Source organism: Equus caballus, chromosome 20 (assembly GCF_041296265.1).
Source record: "Equus caballus isolate H_3958 breed thoroughbred chromosome 20, TB-T2T, whole genome shotgun sequence".
In the NCBI taxonomy this organism is placed as follows: Eukaryota; Metazoa; Chordata; class Mammalia; order Perissodactyla; family Equidae; genus Equus; species Equus caballus.
In genome coordinates, this window is record NC_091703.1 from 35,353,868 (window position 1) to 35,375,727 (window position 21,860).

The window sequence follows — 21,860 nt, forward strand, 5'->3', positions numbered from 1 at the left end:
AACCTTCCGTTCACTGGTCTTATTTCCTTGGGGCCATACAAAATATTCTAATCCATGTTGTACCAACATATATTTGAAAATAATTTTCGTTGCCTCCTTGCATGTTTCTTTTCCCCCAGGTGAAACTGTGAAAATTCCTGCTTACTTGAAGTGATTTGAGTCCCCTTACCATCACGGTCTTTCTCCCCTGAAGAAACCCTAGTTTATCCATATCCCGTGACAGAACTGAACGAAATATTCAGAGTATGGGCTAACCAGCACAGAACAGAGTAATATAAAAATAAAATTCCTAAAAACTATACTTTTAAAGTGATAAAATTAATTTTATTGGAAGGCACATCCTGCAGCTACTTACTTGTGTTTCTATATTCTGCCTGTTTAAATTCCTTCTCCTAGTTACCTCTCTTTGGAAAGTGCTCTTTACGCGTTTATTAGCCAACTCCAAGTAGCAACTACAATGGTCTCTTTCAGTCCTTATTCTTCTTGAAGTCTCAGCTATACTTTAATTATCCTTTACTTTTGAAACTCTCATCTTCCTTAATTATCAGAACATTCATTATACAGATATTCCTTGTATCTTCCCATAACTTAGTTAATTTTCTTCTTTAGCCTATTACATAGAACAGACTCGGTTCTTGGACCTCTGCTTTTGCTACTTCTGTACTTTCTCCTTTGGGGAGCTCATTTACTCTTACGGCTTCAATTGTTACCTCCATTGGACTGACACCTCTCAAATTATAAGTGTTATTGTTTGTCCCCTTAAACTCAACAATTTATTATTGTCTCCCTGTCCCACAAACTAGCTCCTAGTTTGTTATTGATTTTCTGTTACTCAGTTTCAAAAGTTATGGTGTCGTCAGTTGTTTTGTCTTTGTCCTGTTCTTTATGCATGTATAGTCAGTCATGACGTAGTGATTTTTCTTTGAAAAAATATCTCACATCTATCCCTTCTATTTATTCTCTTTCCATTGCTTACTATTCCAAGTACTTCTTAACTAGATTTACTACCTATGATGTTTCTCCAGTCTATTTTGCACAATCGCAAGGTTAACATTCTTTTCTGTGACGTGATCTTGTTCACTTTACTCTCCTTCTCAAACAACTCAGAAAGCTTTCAGTTGCCCAATGAGTAGAATATAACTTCCTGGTTTGTTTTTCAGATCTCTTCAGAATCTTCTTCTAACCCTCCTTTTGAAAATTATACCCCGGAATGCTTCTCATGAGCCTGCTGCAGCAATAACATTGTCTAGAGTATGGTGTGGCAGTCTTTAATCCCTTTTCTTTTCTTCCACTCTTTCTACTTCACTCAGCATGTCAGTATCTTACCATCTTTTACGACACATCATATATCCCACTCTCTTCCAATGAAGGTATCTCCTTTACCTTCTCCTCCCAAGAGGTTGCTAACTTGTATTATATTGTCCATCTAAACTATATTTTGACACATATTTTAATTTTTACACATCACTATATATGTTACAAGCTACTTGATTGCACAGACTCAGACTTAGATTTTTCTGTTTGCCCCTTAGTGCTAGAACAGTGCTTTGCAAACTTTAGGCCACTGTGAGGAATTATTGGTTGGTTGATTGGTTAGGCTATCACAGAGATATACTTGTTAAAGGATTTCTTTAATCAAAATGTTTTATTTCAGAAAAAATCCAGTCTTTCTTGATTAAATAAGTACCAACTTACAAAACAGTTGAAAGCTGAGGTTGTGGCTGAGAGGTCTAAAAATGGTAAAACGTGTAAAGAGCAGAAACTCTGCAGAGGTATAGGTTAAATGGATTCTATAATTGTGATCTATTTAGGCAATGGCTGGGATATGACTTGTATCTGGAGGATGGGAATCATAATAATCAGTTGACTTATGGGTCTTCCTTTTATTTACCCTTACTCTTCGACCTTTTTGTTGTACTTCCTTCCTTTACTTGCCTTTGCCTGTCACTGAACCTTTTGCTTTTTAACCCTTGACTTCTGATTCTTTCCTTTTACTTTGTGCTTTCCTTCATCACCTTTCTTGTTTTTAGCATCTATTTATTTTGTATCTTCATTCTTCTCTGCATCTCCCTTTTCTTTGGTCTGCTTTCCTTTTCCTCAGAATTCTCCTTTTTCACTTGGGACCCTAGTCCTTGTGGTATCCCAGCCTCATTCTTTACTTGGGCCTCCTGTCCTTGTGGTATCCTGGCCTCACTCTTCTTGTCTTGGGCTTCTGACACTTGCGATATCCCAGACTCACTCTTCTTTACTTGGGAACCTTGTCCTTGTGGTATCCTGGCCTCACTCTTCTTGTCTTGGGCTTCTGACACTTGCGATATCCCAGACTCACTCTTCTTTCCTTGGAACCCTTGTCCTTGTGGTATCCCTGCCTCAGTCTTCTTTCCTTGAGACCCCTGTCCTTGTGGTATCCTGGCCTCACTCCTCGTTAATTGGGACCCCTGTCCTTTTGGCATCCTGGCCTCCCTCTTCTTTCCTTGAGACCCCTGTCCTCGTGGTATCCCAGCCTCACTCCTCTTTAATTGGGACCCCTGTCCTTTTAGTATCCTGGCTTCACTTTTATTTTCTTGGGACCCCTGTCCTTGTGGTGTCTTGGCCTCACTCTTCTTGTCTTGGGCCTCCTGTCCTTGTGGTATTTCAGCCTCACTCTTCTTTTCTTTGGCTTCCTGTCCTTGTAGTATCCCAGCCTTATTATTCTTTACTTGGGCCTCCTGTCCTTGTGGTATTTTGGCCTCAATCTCCTTTTCTTGGGCCTCTTGTCCTTGTGGTTTCCCGGCCTCACTCTTCTTTTCTTGGGCCTCTTGTCCTTGTGGTATCCCAGCCTCACTCTTCTTGTCTTGGGCCTCCTGTCCTTGTGGTATTTTGGCCTCAATCTCCTTTTCTTGGGCCTCTTGTCCTTGTGGTTTTCCGGCCTCACTCTTCTTTTCTTGGGCCTCCTGTCCTTGTGGTTTCCCGGCCTCACTCTTCTTTTCTTGGGCCTCCTGTCCTTGTGGTTTCCCAGCCTCACTCTTCTTTTCTTGGGCCTCCTGTCCTTGTGGTATTTTGGCCTCAATCTCCTTTTCTTGGGCCTCTTGTCCTTGTGGTAACTTGGCGTCACTCATCATTTCTTGGGCCTCATGTCCTTGTGGTATGCTGGCCTCACTCATTTTGTGGGCCTCTTGTCCTTGTGGTATCCCAGCTTCACTCTTCTTGTCTTGGGCCTCCTGTCCTTGTGGTATCTTGGCCTCACTCTTATCTTGGACCTCCTGTCTTTTCATTATCCCAGCCTCACTCTTCTTTACTTGGGACCCCTGTCCTTTTAGTATCCTGACGTCACTCTTCTTCTCTTGGGACCCCTGTCCTTTTAGCATCCCAGCCTCACTCTTTGCTTGGGACCCCTGTCCTTTTAGTATCCTGACCTCACTCTTCTTCTCTTGGGAGCCCTGTCCTTGTGGTATCCCGGCCTCACTCTTCTTTACTTGGGCCTCTTGTCCTTGTGGTATTCTGGCCTCACTCTTCTTCTCTTGGGCCTCCTGTCCTTGTGTTATTTTGGCTTTGTTATTCTTTACTTGGGCCTCCTGTCCTTTTGGTATCCTAACGTCACTCTTGTTTACCTTGACCTCCATTCCTGTCTTGCCTTTCTCCAGTTCAATACCTTTTGCTTTGCTTTTTGACTCCATTTCATGTCTTGATGTTAAGGATTCATCAGAATCTATGAATAAGTTTTCCTTCTTTAGTGCTTCCTTATTTTCTTCTTGGCTACTCTGAGAATTTGTAGTGCCTTTACTTTTTAGAATCTGGCCTTTGGAATCTGATATTTTTGCAAGTTCTCTGTCCATGTAACCTGGAAATATAACTGAGCACACAAGAAAAGTGCACAATTAAGATATAAAGTACTTTCTCTTTCTTTCTACTTTTTTTTCTTGATATTGGTTTTTTTTTGTCTTAAACTGAAAAAATGGAGATAACTTGAGATTTTCCTGAAAATATAAAATGGTGGAACTCTACATATAAAATTATATAAATATCAATAACATTTCAGACTCTTTTCAATAAATTGGAAGATTAATGAAAGAAAAAGTAAAATGTACTATAAATGAACTGGCATTTGTTAAGTATGGTGGCTAATGAGTAATGCTTAATAGCTAAAGGAGAACATATTCTGAAAAGAGAATTTATTTTTAGGAAAAATTGTGGAAAGAAGTGATAGCTGTTCTTAGAGGAAACTCAAAATATGATTTCCATATTGAATAAAAGTGTCTATAATTATGCAAAAGTAATAATAGTGCTAAATGATAATTATTGAGAGCTTACCATACATCAGGCACTCAACATTCTGAGCACTTTATATGTGTTAACTCATTTAATCCTCACAACAATTGTATAGGGTAGGTGCTATTATTATCCCCATTTTACAGATGAAGAAACTGAGGTACAGAAAGCTTAAATGAATGTGAATATGGTCACGGAATTAGTAGGTGGTGGAGCTGGGATTTGCACCTGAGTAGTCAGACTTTAGAATTCAGTTTTAACCAATGCCTTAGACTGCTTCTTGTAATATTTGCTAACTCACTTTGCAAAAATTTTAGGTCCCTTTTATCATGTATAAGTAAATTAGCTCTGCTATGTCTCAATTTGTGTGTGATCTAATAAACTTGAATTTGTTAGCTTCTGCTTTTTTTTTTTTGTTTAGTGATTTGGTTCCCTGAATTAAGGAAAAACAATCTCTATGCTACCAAGGAGAATTGAATGAATTCTTGCTGTGGAGCAGAAGCATGCCTTGCTTTGAGGAAAAGTAATATTTAATATTCGATGTAGTAGAAAGAATACTGAATTAAAAGCTGAATCAGAACAACTGGGTTTAGTATCCATGCTAGCTGGGTTTATTTGGGTAAATCAATTAATCCCCAAAGACTCACTGTCCTCATATTTAGTTTGCTCTACCCACTTTGTAGAGTTATTTAAGGATTCTAGATAAATGTTTAAGGAGCATGGGCTTTCCAGTCAGACTAGTTGAAATCCTGGCTCCACACCTAAGGAGCTGAGTGACCTTGGACAAACTGCACTTTCTTATCTGTAGAATGGGAGCTATGGTAGTAGTTCCTTCAGAGAAGCACTATGAGGATGAAATAATGTTATCTAAGTAAAGCCCTCAGTACAGTGTGTGGAACATAGTAAGTAGTGAATTGATACTGGCTATTAGTACCACCCATGAGAAGGTGCACGCAAAACTCTCTCAGATCTATCAAGACAAGGCATTCTTAGTTCCAACCAAATAATTTAGAGCAATGGTTAATTACATTACAGGAAGATTTCTCACTTAAAAATTAATTATTTGCCTTTTTTTTTTACATAGAAAGTTTTTTGGTACATTTAGGGTTTGATGCTTGAAAAACTGAATTTTACCAGTTGAAAAAAGTGAAACACACCTATATTAGGTAGAAAAGTAACTATAAATCAAAGGGATGTTGTAGTTTAATGTTTTCTCTTTGGTATTTTAAATTTTGACACCAAAATAAAAATAACGTTAGGAACCTTGCAGTAATACTTTCTGAGCCCTTTTGTGTATTTTCCTCCCTAGCACTAGTTCACAAAGATATGGGTAATGAAATTTTATTCTAGGCAATCCCATTTCAAATTTCCTAATGAAAACCAATGGTAATATATCCCAAGTATTTTTGTGTTGAGAAAGACAGTCAGTCCAGAATATTTTGATATCCGACAGTACTACCAATGGATGCTTATTTTGTCTGGGGATGTGGTGTGGAGAAGAGTGTGTTTTTCCATTGAAGCTTCTAACCTTATTAATTCTATGGACTGTACTCCTAAACAAGCTGATTTGTCTTGTTAGGTGAATATTTTTAGTTTTATCATCCCTTGAGGGTAATTTGTTTCATGTTTACTGCTGTGTATACTAGTGCATGACCCCTTTTTTCTGTGGGCAAATAAGTTGGGTTTATTACTTGTTGCTGGGAGGGAGAACACACACCATCAGGGTCACAGGGAGTCTTTGTGTGAAAGTGTTAGAACATATGTAGGATCTGCGCTTTGGTTGGGTGATTTTGAGGAGGATCTGTGGAAAGAGAGGCTCACTCTAGATTGGTTGTTGTCAGGAAGTGGGGGAAATTCTATGATTGGGCATCTTGATAAATCTTATCTGTAGACAGGGCTGACCACAGAAAGGATAGAGCTGTAGTTTGAAAGAAGCAGCAGTCATTCATATGAGCCAGCACGGGGAGAAGTTTGGTATTTTGTGTGTTGTGCAGTGACTTGTTTTTGTCTGTGCTTAGACAAAGCGACATGTTGGTCTTGTTTTGTCTCACTTTTTCATTCTCAGAGTGTGCTTGTCTGATGTTAATGTTCTGTGAGATAACTTCTGTCCAACAGGAGAATAACATGCCCGGTAGTGAGCACCAGGCCAGCTTCTAACAAGACTGAGGCCTCGTTGTAAGTGTCAGACCAATTCCCGATGTTGGGGCTGCTTTTTCTTCTTTCTAAATTCAATATTTGAAAATAACTACAACTCAATCAAAAATAATTAAAGAACACTGGAGAACAATTTGGAATGACAATGGCATGACCCATTTTTTTAACCTAAATTTACCTCCTAAATTATATAGATTTTGTTAATCAAAATTAAGAATTCTAGGATTTAATGAAACAATCAGTGTTTATCCTAGCTACACCTGTCCAAGTTTTATAGATTTTAAAAGAATTTTATTCTTTTCCCCACTACACTGAAAAATACCTCTAGTCACTTCTAATAGTGTCTTCCATACTTTTGATTGTTTTAATATCTTTGCTATATATTTTCTATCTTGAACTTAATTAATAGTAGTTTTGTTAAGATTTACTTTTCAGGAACCTAGCTATCCCATAAAGTGAGATTCACTTTTATGTCAACTTTGCATTGCAGAAGTAGGCTGCAAATCATATTCTACCAAATTGTAAGTTCTTCTCTCCCTTCTCCCAGATTTCTAGATAGTGAAAAAATCTTTTCTTTCTCTTGGACCTCATAATGTCCATAATATGAAGATTAGTAAGCCCTGGCTGAAAGTCCGTTTATTGCAGGCAGTAGCCTATATAACAAAATTCTAACACATTTGAAAGATTTAATCAAAACCTTGGTGATCATTGTAACATATTCAGGCTGATTAAAAATTTTAAATTGGGTTAATTTTTGTTAAAGCTGAAAGATATCATGAAATAACTATCACGTTAAGAATTCTAGTTATATGATACTTAAAATAATGGAGAAAATAGACCATGGGCTTTATTAGGAAACTAATCTTACTAGATTCTTAATCCAGTGGCTGTCAGGGAGAGCACAATCAGATCTAGACTCTAAAAGATCTGTTAAGCATTAGAGAGATGAATCACTATAGTTTTTAGGCCGTGAATTTACATTTTAAAAGATCATATATTTATTAGCTGAATGTGGAGGTGAGAAAATAAGAGACAACTTGAGAGAATGATGAAGTTTGGTAGGATGATGTATCTTAAGTCTTTCTTTGAACAATGAATTAAACCTTAACCTCCTTTTACTAAAAATATCAACTGGGAGGAATATGTTTGAAATAGTGTCAATAAGAATATATCTTTTACAAGAAAAATGTTAAAATATAGTTTAAACTGATTTTTTTCTGGCAGTTTAAAAAGACATATTCATTAAAAACTAATTCGCCTCCAGGAAGGGACTTGGCCTATGCAATCCCTTCTCATGGCGCTCTTTCTTTTTGTAAAGAAAACACACAGTCTTACCACTTTCCCCATGTAGGGAGGACATTTACGTGATGCAGACACATCATGACTGCTCTGAATGCATATTGTTTCTTGTATTGTGAATCAAAAGAAAATAATTGTCCCTTTCAACTTCATCTCCTCCCCTACACTCACAAACCCGCCCTCCTTTTAGTGTGAACTGAGAAAGAAGAGTGAAGCTTAAACATGATAAAAAAGACATATTTTGTGTTTGTCCATGTTTAGAATGTTTGAGATGCTTGAAATGTATCTCACCACATCTAAGTTTTACTTGCTTCTTATGATTATATATTTACAGAGTTTTAGAAATTATTCTATTTTGTTTTACATGATTTCCTTGAAGAACTAAGCCATGCATTAGATAATCCTTATATAGAGAAATCTGAATTTAGAAAAGTCAAAAGCCAAACATTAATTTAAATGGGATGTCTTCTATTTTTAAAAGGATTCTTTTGTGTATATTTAATTATACAGCTTCTTTAGTAGATGTATATTTGTATTTTACAAGCACTTGAGTTATAGATAAAGTTTCAGGACTAATCACCAAAAAGGCATTTGTGGTTTGGTATAGGAGGCAATGTGTTGGTGTGGAAAGAGCGTGTACTTCGTATACAGAAAGTCCTGGGTTTAGATCCTGACACTGCTGTTTACCAACTCTTTAACCCCGGGCAAATGTCTGAACCAGTTTCCTGATCTGTAAAGTGGGGGATAATAGTAGCTACCAGGTAGGGCTATGGTAATAATAAGATAGAAGTTTTTTGAAAATGCCTAGCACAGTGCATAGTATGTAGGAGGTGCTCAATACCTACTTTCCCTCAAAGGTGAATTTATTGGAAAGCAATAGAAAGTAGGTAAGATTTTGTTCTTAACTAGTTTTTTTTTCTATTAATATGATTCCGTGGGCCTCACTTATAACTAAAAAAGAGTTCTAAATAACCAGCAAAGAACTAATGTCATTCAGAAACCAATTTTTCTCTCATTATATTTTGCTGAGAGTCAGTGAGGAGATTCTTTTTCTGAGTCTAGAAGATGGCCAGAGATTGTGGCATCTATTTGTATGAACTTCATCTCCTCTACAACAATTTGTCCAAAGATAGTTACTTAAAATATTGGAAGAATTTGGAGAATAAGGATGTTTAAAATGACCTTTGAACCACAAGTTCCTATTTTGGGAATTTTTAGAAAAAGCCAGGCCAGAAAGTAACCATAAACAATGAAAAATATCAGAGTTGAAAACACTTAAGGTACTTACCCATAGGAGCTAGTGCTAAAAATGAAATACAAAAGAAAGATTAGTGGGAATTTTCTAACTCAAGGAGAACCCAGCTCCCAGTGATACCCTTTGTAGGTGCATGCAGAAATGAGACCTCCAGAGAGTATAAAATCCTCTGTTTCTTCAGAAGAAGTGCTTCAGAAGTGCTGCTGGCCAAAGCTCCATGTCTTACTCCACAGAGAAGGTTATCTTTGGGATGTCATTTAGATAGTGTATGGATTTATTCCTTAAGTATTATTTATTCTGCCAAAATTCAAACTATTACATTTCCTACTTTTCAATGTTCTTTCACAAGTAAATTTTTTATCCACTCTTCTTCAGATCAGTTTGAAAAATGTGTATTGTTGGTCAATTATCAAAATCACTATCTTGTCCAGACTCCTATTCTTTACGTGAATTTTAGGGAATTTTTTTCTTTAGTAAAAATTATCCATTGCCAAATTATAGCACAAGGAAAACAAGTTCTCTTGTGATAGACTAGCTGGAAATATATGCTACCAATAATCTTTGGTAGTAAATAACCAGAATAAAATACAAGACCATTATATTTTGTTACAAAAGGAAAATAGATAAGAGGAAATCAAAATAGGAGAAAATTGCTTATTTAAGAAATACTGACTACTCTAAGGTAGAAGAACTTGGAATACAAAAAAATTTGGGAACAAAGACTCAAAGGTCCTAGACACAGAAATAGGTAAGGCAAGGAAATGATCCAAACTTACTGATTTTTGCAGAGCTGTCCACTGCAAGAGACAAAGACAAACACGTCAGTAGGTATGGGCTTTCCCTCCTTCCCCAACTCCCTAGCCTCTGCACTGGGTAGAATCTTATTCTCTAGATGTATTCATGAACAGCTAAGTTCTATTTATTTAAATGTGGAGAACCTCCATCTCCTTTCCCTCTTCTTTTGGCCTGTTATAGTTTAGAAAGACCTGTGATTAGCTACTTTATTTTTTAAAATTGAAATATATTTGACATATGCAAATTTAAGGTGTATATGTTAATTTGATACATTTATATACTGTAATATGATTTACATTGTAGCAACAATTAGCACCTTTATATGTAATACATACATATTATTACATATACATTATGTAATGATCCTTTCTTTGTACTGGTTGGAATCATTGAGTTCTAGTTCTAATACAACATTATTGTCTGTAATCACTATATTGTGCATTAGATTTCTAGGGATTATTTACTGCCTGTTGCAAGTTTGTATCTTTAAACAACATCTGTCCTATCCCACCACCTCCAATGTCCTGGTAACCACCATTTTACTTTATGTTTTTATGAGTTTGACTTTTGTAGATTCCATATGTAAATGACATGAGACAGTAATTGTCTTCCTCTGACTTATTCACTTAGATTAATATGCTCAAGGTCCATCTATATTGTTGCAAGTGGCAGGATGGCCTCCTTTCTCATGGCTGAATAATATTCCATTGTGTGTGTGTGTGTGTGTGTGTGTGTGTGTGTGTGTGTGTGTATCTTACATCTTCTTTATCATTGTTATGGGCAGATAGTTTCTATACCTTGGCTGTTGTGAATAATGCTGAAATAAATGTGAGAGTGCGTATATCTCTTTGATATTCTGTTTTCATTTCCTTTGAGTATATACCCAGAAGTGGAATTGCTGGATCATATGGTAGATCTATTTTTAATTTTTTGAGGAACCACCATATTGTTTTCCATAGCAGCTGAACCAATTTACATCCCCACCAACAGTGTATAAGAGTTTCCTTTTCTCCATATCCTCACCAACACTTGTTGTTTCTTGTGTTCTTGATGATAGCCATTCTAACAGATATGAAGTGATATCTCATTATGGTTTTGATTGCATTTTCCTTATGATTAGTGCTGTTGACCATCTTTTCATGTACTTCTTGAGCATTAGGATGTCTTTTTTGGAAAAATGTCTATTCTGTTCCTATGCCCAATTTTTAATCAAGTTGTCTGTTGTTATTGAGTTGTATATGTTCTTTATATATTTTTGATATTGACTTCTGATAATAAATGGTTTGCAAAAAATTTCTCCTATTCCATAGTTTGCCTTTTCATTTAGTTAATTATTTCTTTTGCTGTGCAGAAGTTTTAAGTTTGATGTAGTCCCATTTGTTGATTTTCACTTTTGGTGTTTGTGCTTTTGGTGTCACATCCAGAAAATCATTGCCAAGGCCAACATTGAGGAGATTCTTCTCTGTATTTTCTTCTAGGAGTCTTATGATATAACGTCTTATGTTTAAATCTTTGATCTATTTCAAATTAATTTTTGTGAGTGATGTAAGACATGAGTTCAATTTCGTTTTTCTGTATGTGTTTATCCAGTTTTCCTAGTACCATTTGTTGAAGAGTCTATCCTTTTCCCACTGGGTGTTCTTGGCTCCCTTGTCAAATATTAGTTGACCATATATGTGGGGGTTTAATTCTGGGCTCTATATTCTCTTCCATTTTTATGCCATGACCATACTATTTTTATTGCTTTATAGCTTTATAGTATAGTTTGAAATCAGGAAGTGTGATACCTCTGGCTTTGTTCTTTTATCTTGGGGTTGCTTAGGATATTCAGGGTCTTTTGTGGTTCCATACAAATTTTAGGACTGGTTTTCTATTTCTGTGAAATACTGTTGGTGTTTTAATGGGGATTGCATTGAATCTATAGATGTCTTTGGGTAGTATGGACATTTTAACAATATTAATTCTTCGGATCCATGAACATGGGATGTCTTTCCATTTGTTTATGTCTTTTTTGATTTCTTTCAGCAGTCTTGTAGCTTTTGTTATACAGATCTTTTACTTCCTTGGGTATATTAACTCCTAGGTATTTTACTGTTTTTGATGCTATTGTGAATGAGATATTTTTTAAAATTTCTTTTTCAGATGTTTCATTATTTGTGTATAGAAATGCAATACATTTCTGTATGTTGATTTTATATCCTGAAACTTTACTGAATTGTTGATTAGTTCCAAAGATTTTTGGTTGAGTCTTTGGAATTTTCTATATACAAAATTATATCATCTGCAAATAGCAACAATTTTACTTCTTCCTTTCCATTTTAGATACGTATTATTTCTTCGTTTTGCCTAATTGCTCTAGCCAGGACTTCCAGGACTATATTGAATAAGAGTGGTGAGAGTGGGCCTCTTTATCTTATTTTTGATCTTAAAGGAAAAGCTTTCAGTTTTCTCTTTTGAGTATAATCCTAGCTGCGTTTGTCATGAATGGTCTTGATTATGTTGAGATATATTCCTTGTATACTCAATCTGTCCAGGGTTTTTTTTTTAATTCATCAACATGTAGCATTAAATTTTTAAAAAATTTTATTGTGATCATATTGGCTTTTAACATTGTGTAAATTTCAGATGTACATTATATTTCAGTTTCTGCATAGATTGCATTGTGTTCACCATCAATAGTCTAGTTTTGGTCTGTCACCATATGCATGTGCCCTTTTACCCCTTTTCCCCTTCACCACCCTTTTCCCTCTAATAACCACGAATTTGTTCTCTTCATCTATGTGTTTACCTTCCACATGTGAGTGAAATCATATGGTATTTGTCTTTGTCTGACTTCTTTATCCATTCCTCCATTGATGGGCACTTGGGTTGCTTCAATGTCTTGGCTATTGTGAATAACGCTGCAATGAACGGGGTGGGGGGGGTGTGTGTGTGTACGTCTTTTTGAATTTTTGACTTCATATTCTGTGGATAAATACCCAGTAGTTTTCCAGAGGTTGTGCTTTTTTAAGTGCTTTTTCTGTATCTTTTGAGATGATCATATGATTTTTATTTTTCATTCTATTAAAGTGATGTATTACATTTATTGATTTGTATATGTTGAATCAGCCTTGCATCCCAGGGATAAATACTGCTTGGTCATGGTGTATAATCATTTTAATGTGTTCTTGATTTTGGTTTGCTAATATTTTGTTTAAAATTCTTGCATCTATATTTATCAGGGATATTGGTCTACAGTTTTCTTTTCTTGTACCTGGTTTAATTAACAGGGTAATACTGGCCACATTTGGAAGTGTTCCTTCCTCTTCAATTTTTTGGAAGAGTTTGTGAGGGATTGGCATTAATTCTAAATGTTTGGTAGAATTAACCAGTGAAGCTGTGTGGTCTTGGGGTTTTCTGCATTGAGAAGGTTTTGCTTATCAATTCAATGTCTTTACTTTTTATTGGTCTGTTCAGATTTTCTGTTTCTTCCAGATTCAGTCTTGGTAGGTTGTATGTTTCTAGGAGTTTTAAAATTTCTTCTAGGTTATCTACTTTGTTGGCATATAGTTGTTTGTAGTAGTCTTATGATCCTATATATTTCTGTAGTATCAGTAGTAATGTCTCCTCTTTCATTTCTAATTTTATTTATTTGAGTCTTTTCTCTTTTTTTCTTACTTAGTCTAGCTAAAGTTTTGTCAATTTTGTTATCTTTTCAGTCCTTAGTTTTGTTGATACTATTATTTTTCTGGTCTCTAATTCATTTATTTATGTTCTGATTGTTATTATTTCCTTCCTTGTAACTTTGGACTTAATTTGTTCTTCTTTTTCTAGTTTCTAGAGGTGTGAAGCTAGGGTTGTTTATTTGAGATTCTTCTAATTTCTTTCCTTTTTTTGTTGAAGTAACATTGGTTTATAGCATTATATATGTTTCAGGTGTACATCATTATAATGGTAGGCCTGTATTGCTATAAACTTCTGTCTTAGTACTGCTTTTGCTGTATCCCATAGATTTTGGTATGTCATATTTTCATTTTCATTTGTCTCCATGTATTTTTCAGTTTCTCCTTTGATTTCTTAATTGAACCAACAGTTGTTCAGTAGTGTATTGTTTAATCTCCACATGTTTGTTATTTTCCACTTTTCTTCTTGAAGTTGATTCCTAGTTTCATACCATTGTGGTCAGAAAAGATGCTTGATATAATTTCAATCTTTTTATATTTATTGAGACTTGTTTTGTGTCCCAACATATGCTCTGTCCTTGAGAATGTTCCATGTGCACTTGAGAAGAATGTGTTCTGCCACTTTTGGATGGAATGTTCCATGTATATATATCTATTAAGTCCATCTGGTCAATGTGTCATTTAAGGCCAGTTTTTTCTTGTTGAACTTCTGTCTGGATGATCTATCCATTGACATAAGTTGGGTGTTAAAAAGGCCCCTACTATTATTGTATTGCTGTCAATTTCTCCCTTTACATCTGTTAATAGTTGCTTTATGTATTTTGGTGCTCCTATGTTGAGTACATATATATTAATAAATGTATTGTCTTCTTGATGGGTTGTCTCCTTATTATTATATAATGTCCATATTTGTCTCTTGTTACCTTTTTTGGCTTGAAGTCTATTTTGTCTGATATAAGTGTGGCTACATCTACTTTCTTTTGGCTACCATTGGCTAAATTCTTTTGGCTATCATCTTCCACCCCTTCACTTTGAATCTATGTTTTTCTTTAGAGCTGAGATGAGTCTCCTGAAGGCAGCGTATATTTGGGTCTCGGTTTCTAATCCATCCAGCCACTCTGTGCCTTTTGATTGATGAGTTAAATACTTTTACATTTAGAGTGATATTGATACAAGAGGACTTACTACTGCAGTTTACCTTTTTATTTTCTGGTTTTTTATATATCCATTGTTTCTTTTCCCTTGTGTTTCTGTCTGCCATTTTAGTTTGGTGGTTTTCTATGAAGTTTTTCTCAGTTTCTTCTTTTTTTATTTCATATCTCTGCTCTAGGTTTTTGTTTTGTGGTTACCATGAGGTTTGTGTACAACATCTTATAGATAAAATAGTCTTTTTTTCTGCTGATAGCATCTTATCTTCATTTGCCTATACAGGTTCCATTCTTTTCCTCCTCCATTTTTATGTTTTTGTTGTCACAGATTATCCCTTTTTATATTGTGAGTTTGTTACCATATTGAAGTAGCTTTAATTATTTGTGCTTTTTTCCTCTTTATGCTATAATTAAGTATTTAACAGCCTATTCTCTAAAAGCTTTGCAATTTTATGGTTCTGTCTGTCTATATATCACCTTACTTAAAGTTTTGTGTACTTTTTTTTTTTTTTTTTTTTTTTTTAAAGATTTTATTTTTCCTTTTTCTCCCCAAAGCCCCCCAGTACATAGTTGTATATTCTTCGTTGTGGGTCCTTGTAGTTGTGGCATGTGGGACGCTGCCTCAGCGTGGTCTGAGCAGTGCCACGTCCGCGCCCAGGATTCGAACCGACGAAACACTGGGCCGCCTACAGCAGAGTGTGCGAACTTAACCACTCGGCCACGGGGCCAGCCCCGAAAGTTTTGTGTACTTTTGATTTTTTTTTTTGGTAGAAGATCTCCTTTCAACATTTCTTGTAAGGCAGGTCTTGTGGTGGTGACCTCCTTCAGCTTTTGTTTGTCTGGGAAAACCTTTATCTCTCCTTCATATCTGAGGGATAACTTTGGTGGACAGTGTATTCTTGGCTTGCAATTTTTACCTTTCAATATTTTGAATATGTCATTCCACTCTCCTAGCTTGTAGAGTTTCTGCTGAGAAATCTGCTGATAGCTTAATAGGTGTTACTTTGTAGGTTACTTTCTTTATTTCTCTGCTTGCCTTTAAGATTCTTTCTTTATCATTGATTTTTGACAGTTTCGTTATACTGTGTCTTGGAGAAGGTCTTTTGCATTGAAGTCATAGGGTGTCCTGTTTGCTTTGTGGACTTTTATGTCCAATTCTTTCCCAAGATTTGGGAAGTTATCAGCTGTTATTTCTTCAAATAAACTCTGTCTCCTTCTCCTTCTCTTCTGCTTCTGGTACACCAATTATTCTTATGTTTGCCTTTCTGATCGAATCTAACAGCCCTTGTAATGTTTCTTCACTTTTAAAAAAAATCTAAGTTCTCTATCCTCTTGTAACTGAATTATTTCTATATTCCTATCTTCCAAGTCATTTATTCTTTCTTCCATCTGGTCTGCCCTGTTACTTATGCTGTCTATTGCATTCTTCACCTCATTTATGAGTTCTTCAGCTCCAGAATTTCTATTTGGTTCTTTTTTAGAATTTCAGTTTCTTAGGTAAAGAACTCCTTCTGTTCATTAATTTTATTCCTGAGTTCATTGAATTGTCTTTCTGAGTTTTCTTGTAGCTCACTCAATTTCTTCATAACAGCTATTTTGAATTATTTATCAGTTAGATCACAATATTCCATGCCTTTGAGTTTGGTTGCTGGAGAATTATTTCCTTTTTCTGATACCTATTTCCTTGATTTTCCATAGTATTTGATGATAGGCACTTTTTCTTTCATATTAGAAGTAGGAAACATCTTCCTTATTTAAGAGCTTATGTTTATTTTGTCTTTTACAATTAAGCTGCCTGGCAATTAGAAAACTTTCTTTTGTATTCCAAAAGTTGATGCTATAGCTCAAGTTTGTAGTTTCTCCTTTGGGAGCTGACTCTAGGTCTACACTCAGAGCACACACAAACTGCTGTCAGCAGAGCCTAGGGAGGTGTGGTCTCAGCACCTGGGGCTTTGGGGGAAGATGCCTACAGGCCAGTAGGGGGATCCTTGAGTGAGGCACTTCCAGAGGTCTGTGGGTAGACCTCCTGCTGAAATTCTGAAGCAGACAGCAGGAAATTCATTCCTTCAGTGCCCTTTGATATTTTTGTCTGCTTCTTTCCCTTTCTTCTTCCTTGCACTAGTCATGGAGGTCTCTTCTCAAAAATCCAGTGTAGTGAAATGGGTTACTCCAGCTGCAACCCATACAACTGGGTTGGTTGCTCACCTCACCACATTCTCTTTCCACCTCCTCTGCCAGAGAGGTTGTATCTGATTCTGCCAAAAGCCCAGTGCCTTGCAGTGTCATCCTGGGGAAGGAAGGCTGACTTTGTGAGTTCCTGTGTCTCCTCTACCTCAAAACTCATCTCTATTCCACTCTAATGGCATGCCAGATTTCCCTGTCAGGCAAGTTGGACCTCCATAAATTCTCTATTGGCCATGGGTATCTTCCCAGTTTTGCCCTCTCCCAGTTTCCTTCCCCCACCCTTCCTTTGCAGGGAGTGGAGGTGGGGCCGGCTTATGGACTCCCTTGGATCCACTGCCCCACTGAGGTGCCATCTGCCCACTTTTGGATGTACAGGTGTGTAGAAACTCCTGAGTGTTCTGTTGTAACATACAGATGCACTTGGGTTTGCTTATGGATGTCTAACTCATTGTAAATCAAAGGAGAGAGAGAAAAAAAGGAATGATTCATGCTGATGTCCCTATGATTAACTACTTTAAATGATTTTTTCTTTTCAATGAAAAATTGTTTACTTTTCATTAGTCATTAGTAATTTTGTCTAGAGTTTCAAGATTACAGTTTATAAAATAAGGGTTGTATAATAATAGTCTTGCTTAGAAGATGTGTGCTAACACTATTCACTGACAGTGTTTTATGAAATATTTAAGGTACATTTGTTGCCAAGTACTGAAATGTGGGCGTATCTCTTATGTTGATGTTACTTAGTACATGTAACATTAAAAAGCATAAAATAATAAGAAAGAATGAAATTGTGAGAAACACTACATGCAGGAGTATGTTTACCAGGGATGAAAATGGATATTTAAACTCTAGAGCAGGGATTGGCAAAGTGCAAATCAAGTCTGCCACCTATTTTTCTATGTCCTGTGAGGTAAGGATGGATCTTACATTTTTAAATGGTTGAAAGAAAAAGAATAATATTTTGTGACATGAAAATTATGAAATCCAAATTTCAATGTCTACAAATAATGTCTTATTGGGACACATCCATTTCTTTTACATATTGTCTATGACTGCTTTTGTGCTATAACAGCAGAGTTGAATAGCTGTGACAGAGATCTTATAGCTTGAAAAGCTTAAAATATTTATTATCTGGCCCTCTACACAAAAGTTTTTCCACCTCTACCATAGAGGAAACTGAAGTACTAGAAATAGATTAGGAACTTAGTAGTAGGATCTTGAGGTATTCCTGAAAATCAAAACAAGAAGGTATATTAATGGTAGTATTTTTGGATCAGAAACACAGTTCTTCTCTACTCCCGTTTCCCTAATTCTTTTTTTTAAGATACCATCAAGATACAATGCTATAGTGGGACAGCAGATCCCTCAGTGTGTTGTAAGAACTTGATACTTTTCACCACATTTATGACTCTCGCTGTGATCCAAGTTATTGTCGTCTCTCAAATTGCTCTTCTTTCACTCTTGCCTTCTAATCAATATCCGAATACAACAGCCACTGGGATCCTTTTAAAGTTTCAGTCACATCAGGCCACTCCTCTGCTTAAGATCTACCAATGACTCTCCATCTTATTTGAGCCAAAGTCAGAGTCACAGTGCCTTTCAAAGGAAGACCCTAGAAGATTTGTCTTGCCATAGCTCTCTGATAGCTACTGTTCATTTCATTTTTCATTATGCTCCAGCCATGCTTGCTTTCTTTCTTCTTAAATAGTCTGGAAATGTTCCTACCCCAGAGTGGTATACTCACTGTCCCCTCTGCCTGAAATATTCTCCCATCAGATATCTGCATAACTAATTCTCTCACCTCTTTCACATTCTATCTAGTAGTTCTATCAATTGCTGAGAATGAGGTGTTGAATTTCCCAGCCATAATTTTGAAATTTTTCTCTTTCTCTTTTCATTTCTTTCTTTCCCATGTTTTATGAAGCTCTGCTGTTTGGTGCATACACATTTGGGATTTCTATATCTTCTTGGTGTACTGATTTCTTTGTCATTGTATAATGTCCTTGGTAAATTTTTGCTCTTTAGGTCTACTTTATGTGATATGTTAAAAGTGTCAGTGCAAACAAAGGAACGCAGATGTTACAGAGGTCCAGCGGAAACTATAAAAGGTAATTGGAACTTACCAGCTGCTACTGGACCAATTGCTAAAAAAGAAAATAAAACACTTTATTACTTTTTAAAATTATATACTCAGTTCCCATTGAAAATTTACTTGGAATATCAGACAAGGGACTTTTGGGAAACATTGAATCCTATACGAATATACTATCCCTTATTAATTCAATATTAATTCCACTTTAACAACCTAAATATCTAGGCCATTTTGGAAGGCTTGTTTGTGGATTATATGAGTAAAGCTCATTTTTTCTAATGAAATAATTTTATTTTTAACATTCTTAACCAGGGCAAAGGTCACAGCCATTCAGGAGACTGGTTACCAGTTAAAGATTATGAACTTAAGTTCCCTCTTCATCTTCTTTTCTGTCTTTCAACATTCTCTCTCCCTTTCAAACCTCTAGTACCATGTCAGGTTTCATCATATTCCTTTTTTGCAGTACAGAAAGTTTATTTATAATTATCAAGTTTAAAACTTTCGTCATGATAATTTTTCTATTTTTTTTCTTTCTGATAGTCTCTGGGGTTTAATCAGAATTCTAAATCTGGCTTAAGAAATAGCATGTGTAAGATATGTAATGCATGGAAGACGAGTTCTTGCTTGCATATCTTTCAGGGCTCTAGAATAGGCAAAGCAAGGATCAGTTATAATGACAAATGAGAAATCTCAAGAGCTCCAATCTCCTGATCCTGTTTTATAGTCTTTCATGGTGGGCAAAAGGGGATTGAGTTTAGCCCCTCTTCCTTTTCTTCTCAATTTTTGTGAGAATTTAAAACTCTTCAAGACCTAGCAATGTTTATTTAAATTTTGCTCCTTTTATTTTTCTTCCTATTTCAATCACTAATCTCAGAATGTCTCTGTTCTATTCTTATCTTCCACTATATTATTCATCTAGGTCCATCACTTAGTTTACTTATTCCCTGCCTTATTTCAAAAATACATGAGCTAAAATTTTTATTACTTTAGGAATTTTTAAAATGATAAATCCGTATTATGTCTGTCCTCTTTATTCTTTGCAATGAAGAGATTTTTTAACTTAAAATCAATAATTTTAGGAAATAAAGAAAAATCTGAAAGCAAAAGAGATGAGGAAATATACCACCTCAGTTTTGCATTAAGAGAAGTGATTACAGCCAATCAGAGCATGTTACCCGAACCCTGTGGAAGGCCAAAGAACACTAGGATTGCCAATCAAACAGCATGTCGGTGGGGTTGGACAAGAACTCTAATCAACCTAACACAAATTCAGACTTCCAAAAACTCAGTTACTAATCATATTCTGCATAGCAGGAGAGGAAAAGAATTCCTGAGATCAGTCTGTTTCCCAAGAAGGAGGATGCAGTGAAATGTGATAAATCAACTCCTCTGTTGTTTTTGTCCAGTAGCCTTGACCAAAGGGCAAAGCTGGAGGCATCAGTATACTCACAACTTTATATAAACTGTAGGCAACAGGAGTGGTGGGAGAAGGCATGCACTAATTATTATTGTTATGGTATTCAGAGTTATTAATATTTTGATATTAGTTTCCAGTTGGCATCAAATATTAATTTCATACAATTATTATGAATAAGCATTATTTATGAGTTATGAGCTAATAGTGACTGTAAAGACTGTTATTACAATAAGTTAAAGATTTACTCTTTGCTCACAGGTAATTTAGAAAAGATCTGAAATATAGTCATTAGATAAAAATGGCTGGTCTTGTATGTGGAGTGGAGGGAACACGGAAAACTGCCAAAAGATAGGCAGCTGGCAAATTTATACAGAAAATCTCATCCAAGTCATAGTCATGCCTCTACCTAGTGTGTTGAAAAGAGTTTATCTTAATGCCAGTGCTTCTAAAAATAGTAAAAATGGACAAATGTTTTATCATCTGATAAAAATACGCAGCTCTCTCTCAACGCTTAAAGTGATTGCATTAGCTAAAGTCAACTTAGAAGAAGCTCTTTATGACTGCAAGATAAAGAACGAAACTACCAGAGATACTTCAGAATCCTGTATCAAAAACATGAAAATAGATCCTTTCTGGAGATGTTACTTTGAAATAATAACTAACATGGTCTCTCTGACTAACAGTCAATGAAGTTATCATCCTACAGTGATGGAACTAGAACGTGAAAATTTTGTCTGTTTTAGAAGAGATAGGTAAAGATGGGGAAAGTATGTATATATACATGTTTCTTAGTAAATTGGGAAAAGAGAAGTCCATATTCACTGGTGATTTTTGAAAAAGTGTTTATCTTGGAAATCTTCCACTGAAAAGCATGCTAAAGTAGACCCTTGAAGCGAAGTAAGAGGAAGGAGTTGGATGTTGCCATATTTGAACTTAGCTTTCGTGATTTTCCTGCCCTCTCTCTTTTGGCTGAGAGACCTGATTTCTCTGCTCTCCCTCTCTCTTTGTCTTCAGGTTTCCCTTGTGGCTTGATTTGTTGTTGATAAAATGTTAAACCAGTAATTGTTACCCCCTCTCTATTTTTTTTCTCTCTCAGTAGGAGTTTATGCTTTCCACTAATTTATAAATAAGTTAGTCAGTTGTTCCAGTAATGTGGAATAAGCAGAATGAGAACATCAGATTTGTAAGGAAATGATTAGAAATAATACCAAGTAGAGATAATACAAATTAAATTTTTAAATGATTAAATAATTTACCCAAAGCCACATATCTGATAAGTGTTTTAGCTGGGGTTTGAACCTAAATCTGTCTGATTTCTTTCTTAACCACTGCAATAAATAATAAATAAATCTTTGCAATAAATAAACCTTTGCATGTTTTTTTTTTTTTTTTTTTTTTTTTACCAATTAACACCATGCAAATGGTTTTATTCCATATTTAGAATTATTCCATAGAGCATATCTCTGGAAATAGACTTGCGAGTTTAAAGGATACTGTATTTTGTGTGTCTCGAAACATACTGCAAATTTACTTTCTAAAAGGGTTATATTAATTTAAATGGGATCAGTAATGTATGAATGTATAATTTTTATCAAAACATTTCCAG

At 35.6% G+C, this 21,860-nt stretch overlaps 2 protein-coding genes across 9 annotated transcripts in view; one reads left to right on the forward strand and one right to left on the reverse strand.

Annotated features, from left to right (window-relative positions):
- Positions 1-21,860, forward strand: part of LOC106782300 (uncharacterized) — a 246,797-nt gene that overhangs the window by 121,213 nt on the left and 103,724 nt on the right. The window lies entirely within an intron of this gene.
- The window catches only part of TSBP1 (testis expressed basic protein 1), a 73,170-nt gene continuing 52,939 nt past the window's right edge, over positions 1,630-21,860 (reverse strand). For all 5 annotated transcript variants that reach the window (XM_023624679.2, XM_070245378.1, XM_070245377.1 and 2 more), the window contains 4 exons: positions 18,869-18,889; positions 9,733-9,753; positions 8,990-9,004; positions 1,630-3,832 (listed from right to left, as the gene is read on the reverse strand). In XM_023624679.2, coding sequence (XP_023480447.2) covers positions 2,034-3,832; positions 8,990-9,004; positions 9,733-9,753; positions 18,869-18,889 — 1,856 coding nt within the window. In that variant the 3' untranslated portion in view covers positions 1,630-2,033. The remainder of the gene's footprint in view (positions 3,833-8,989; positions 9,005-9,732; positions 9,754-18,868; positions 18,890-21,860) is intronic.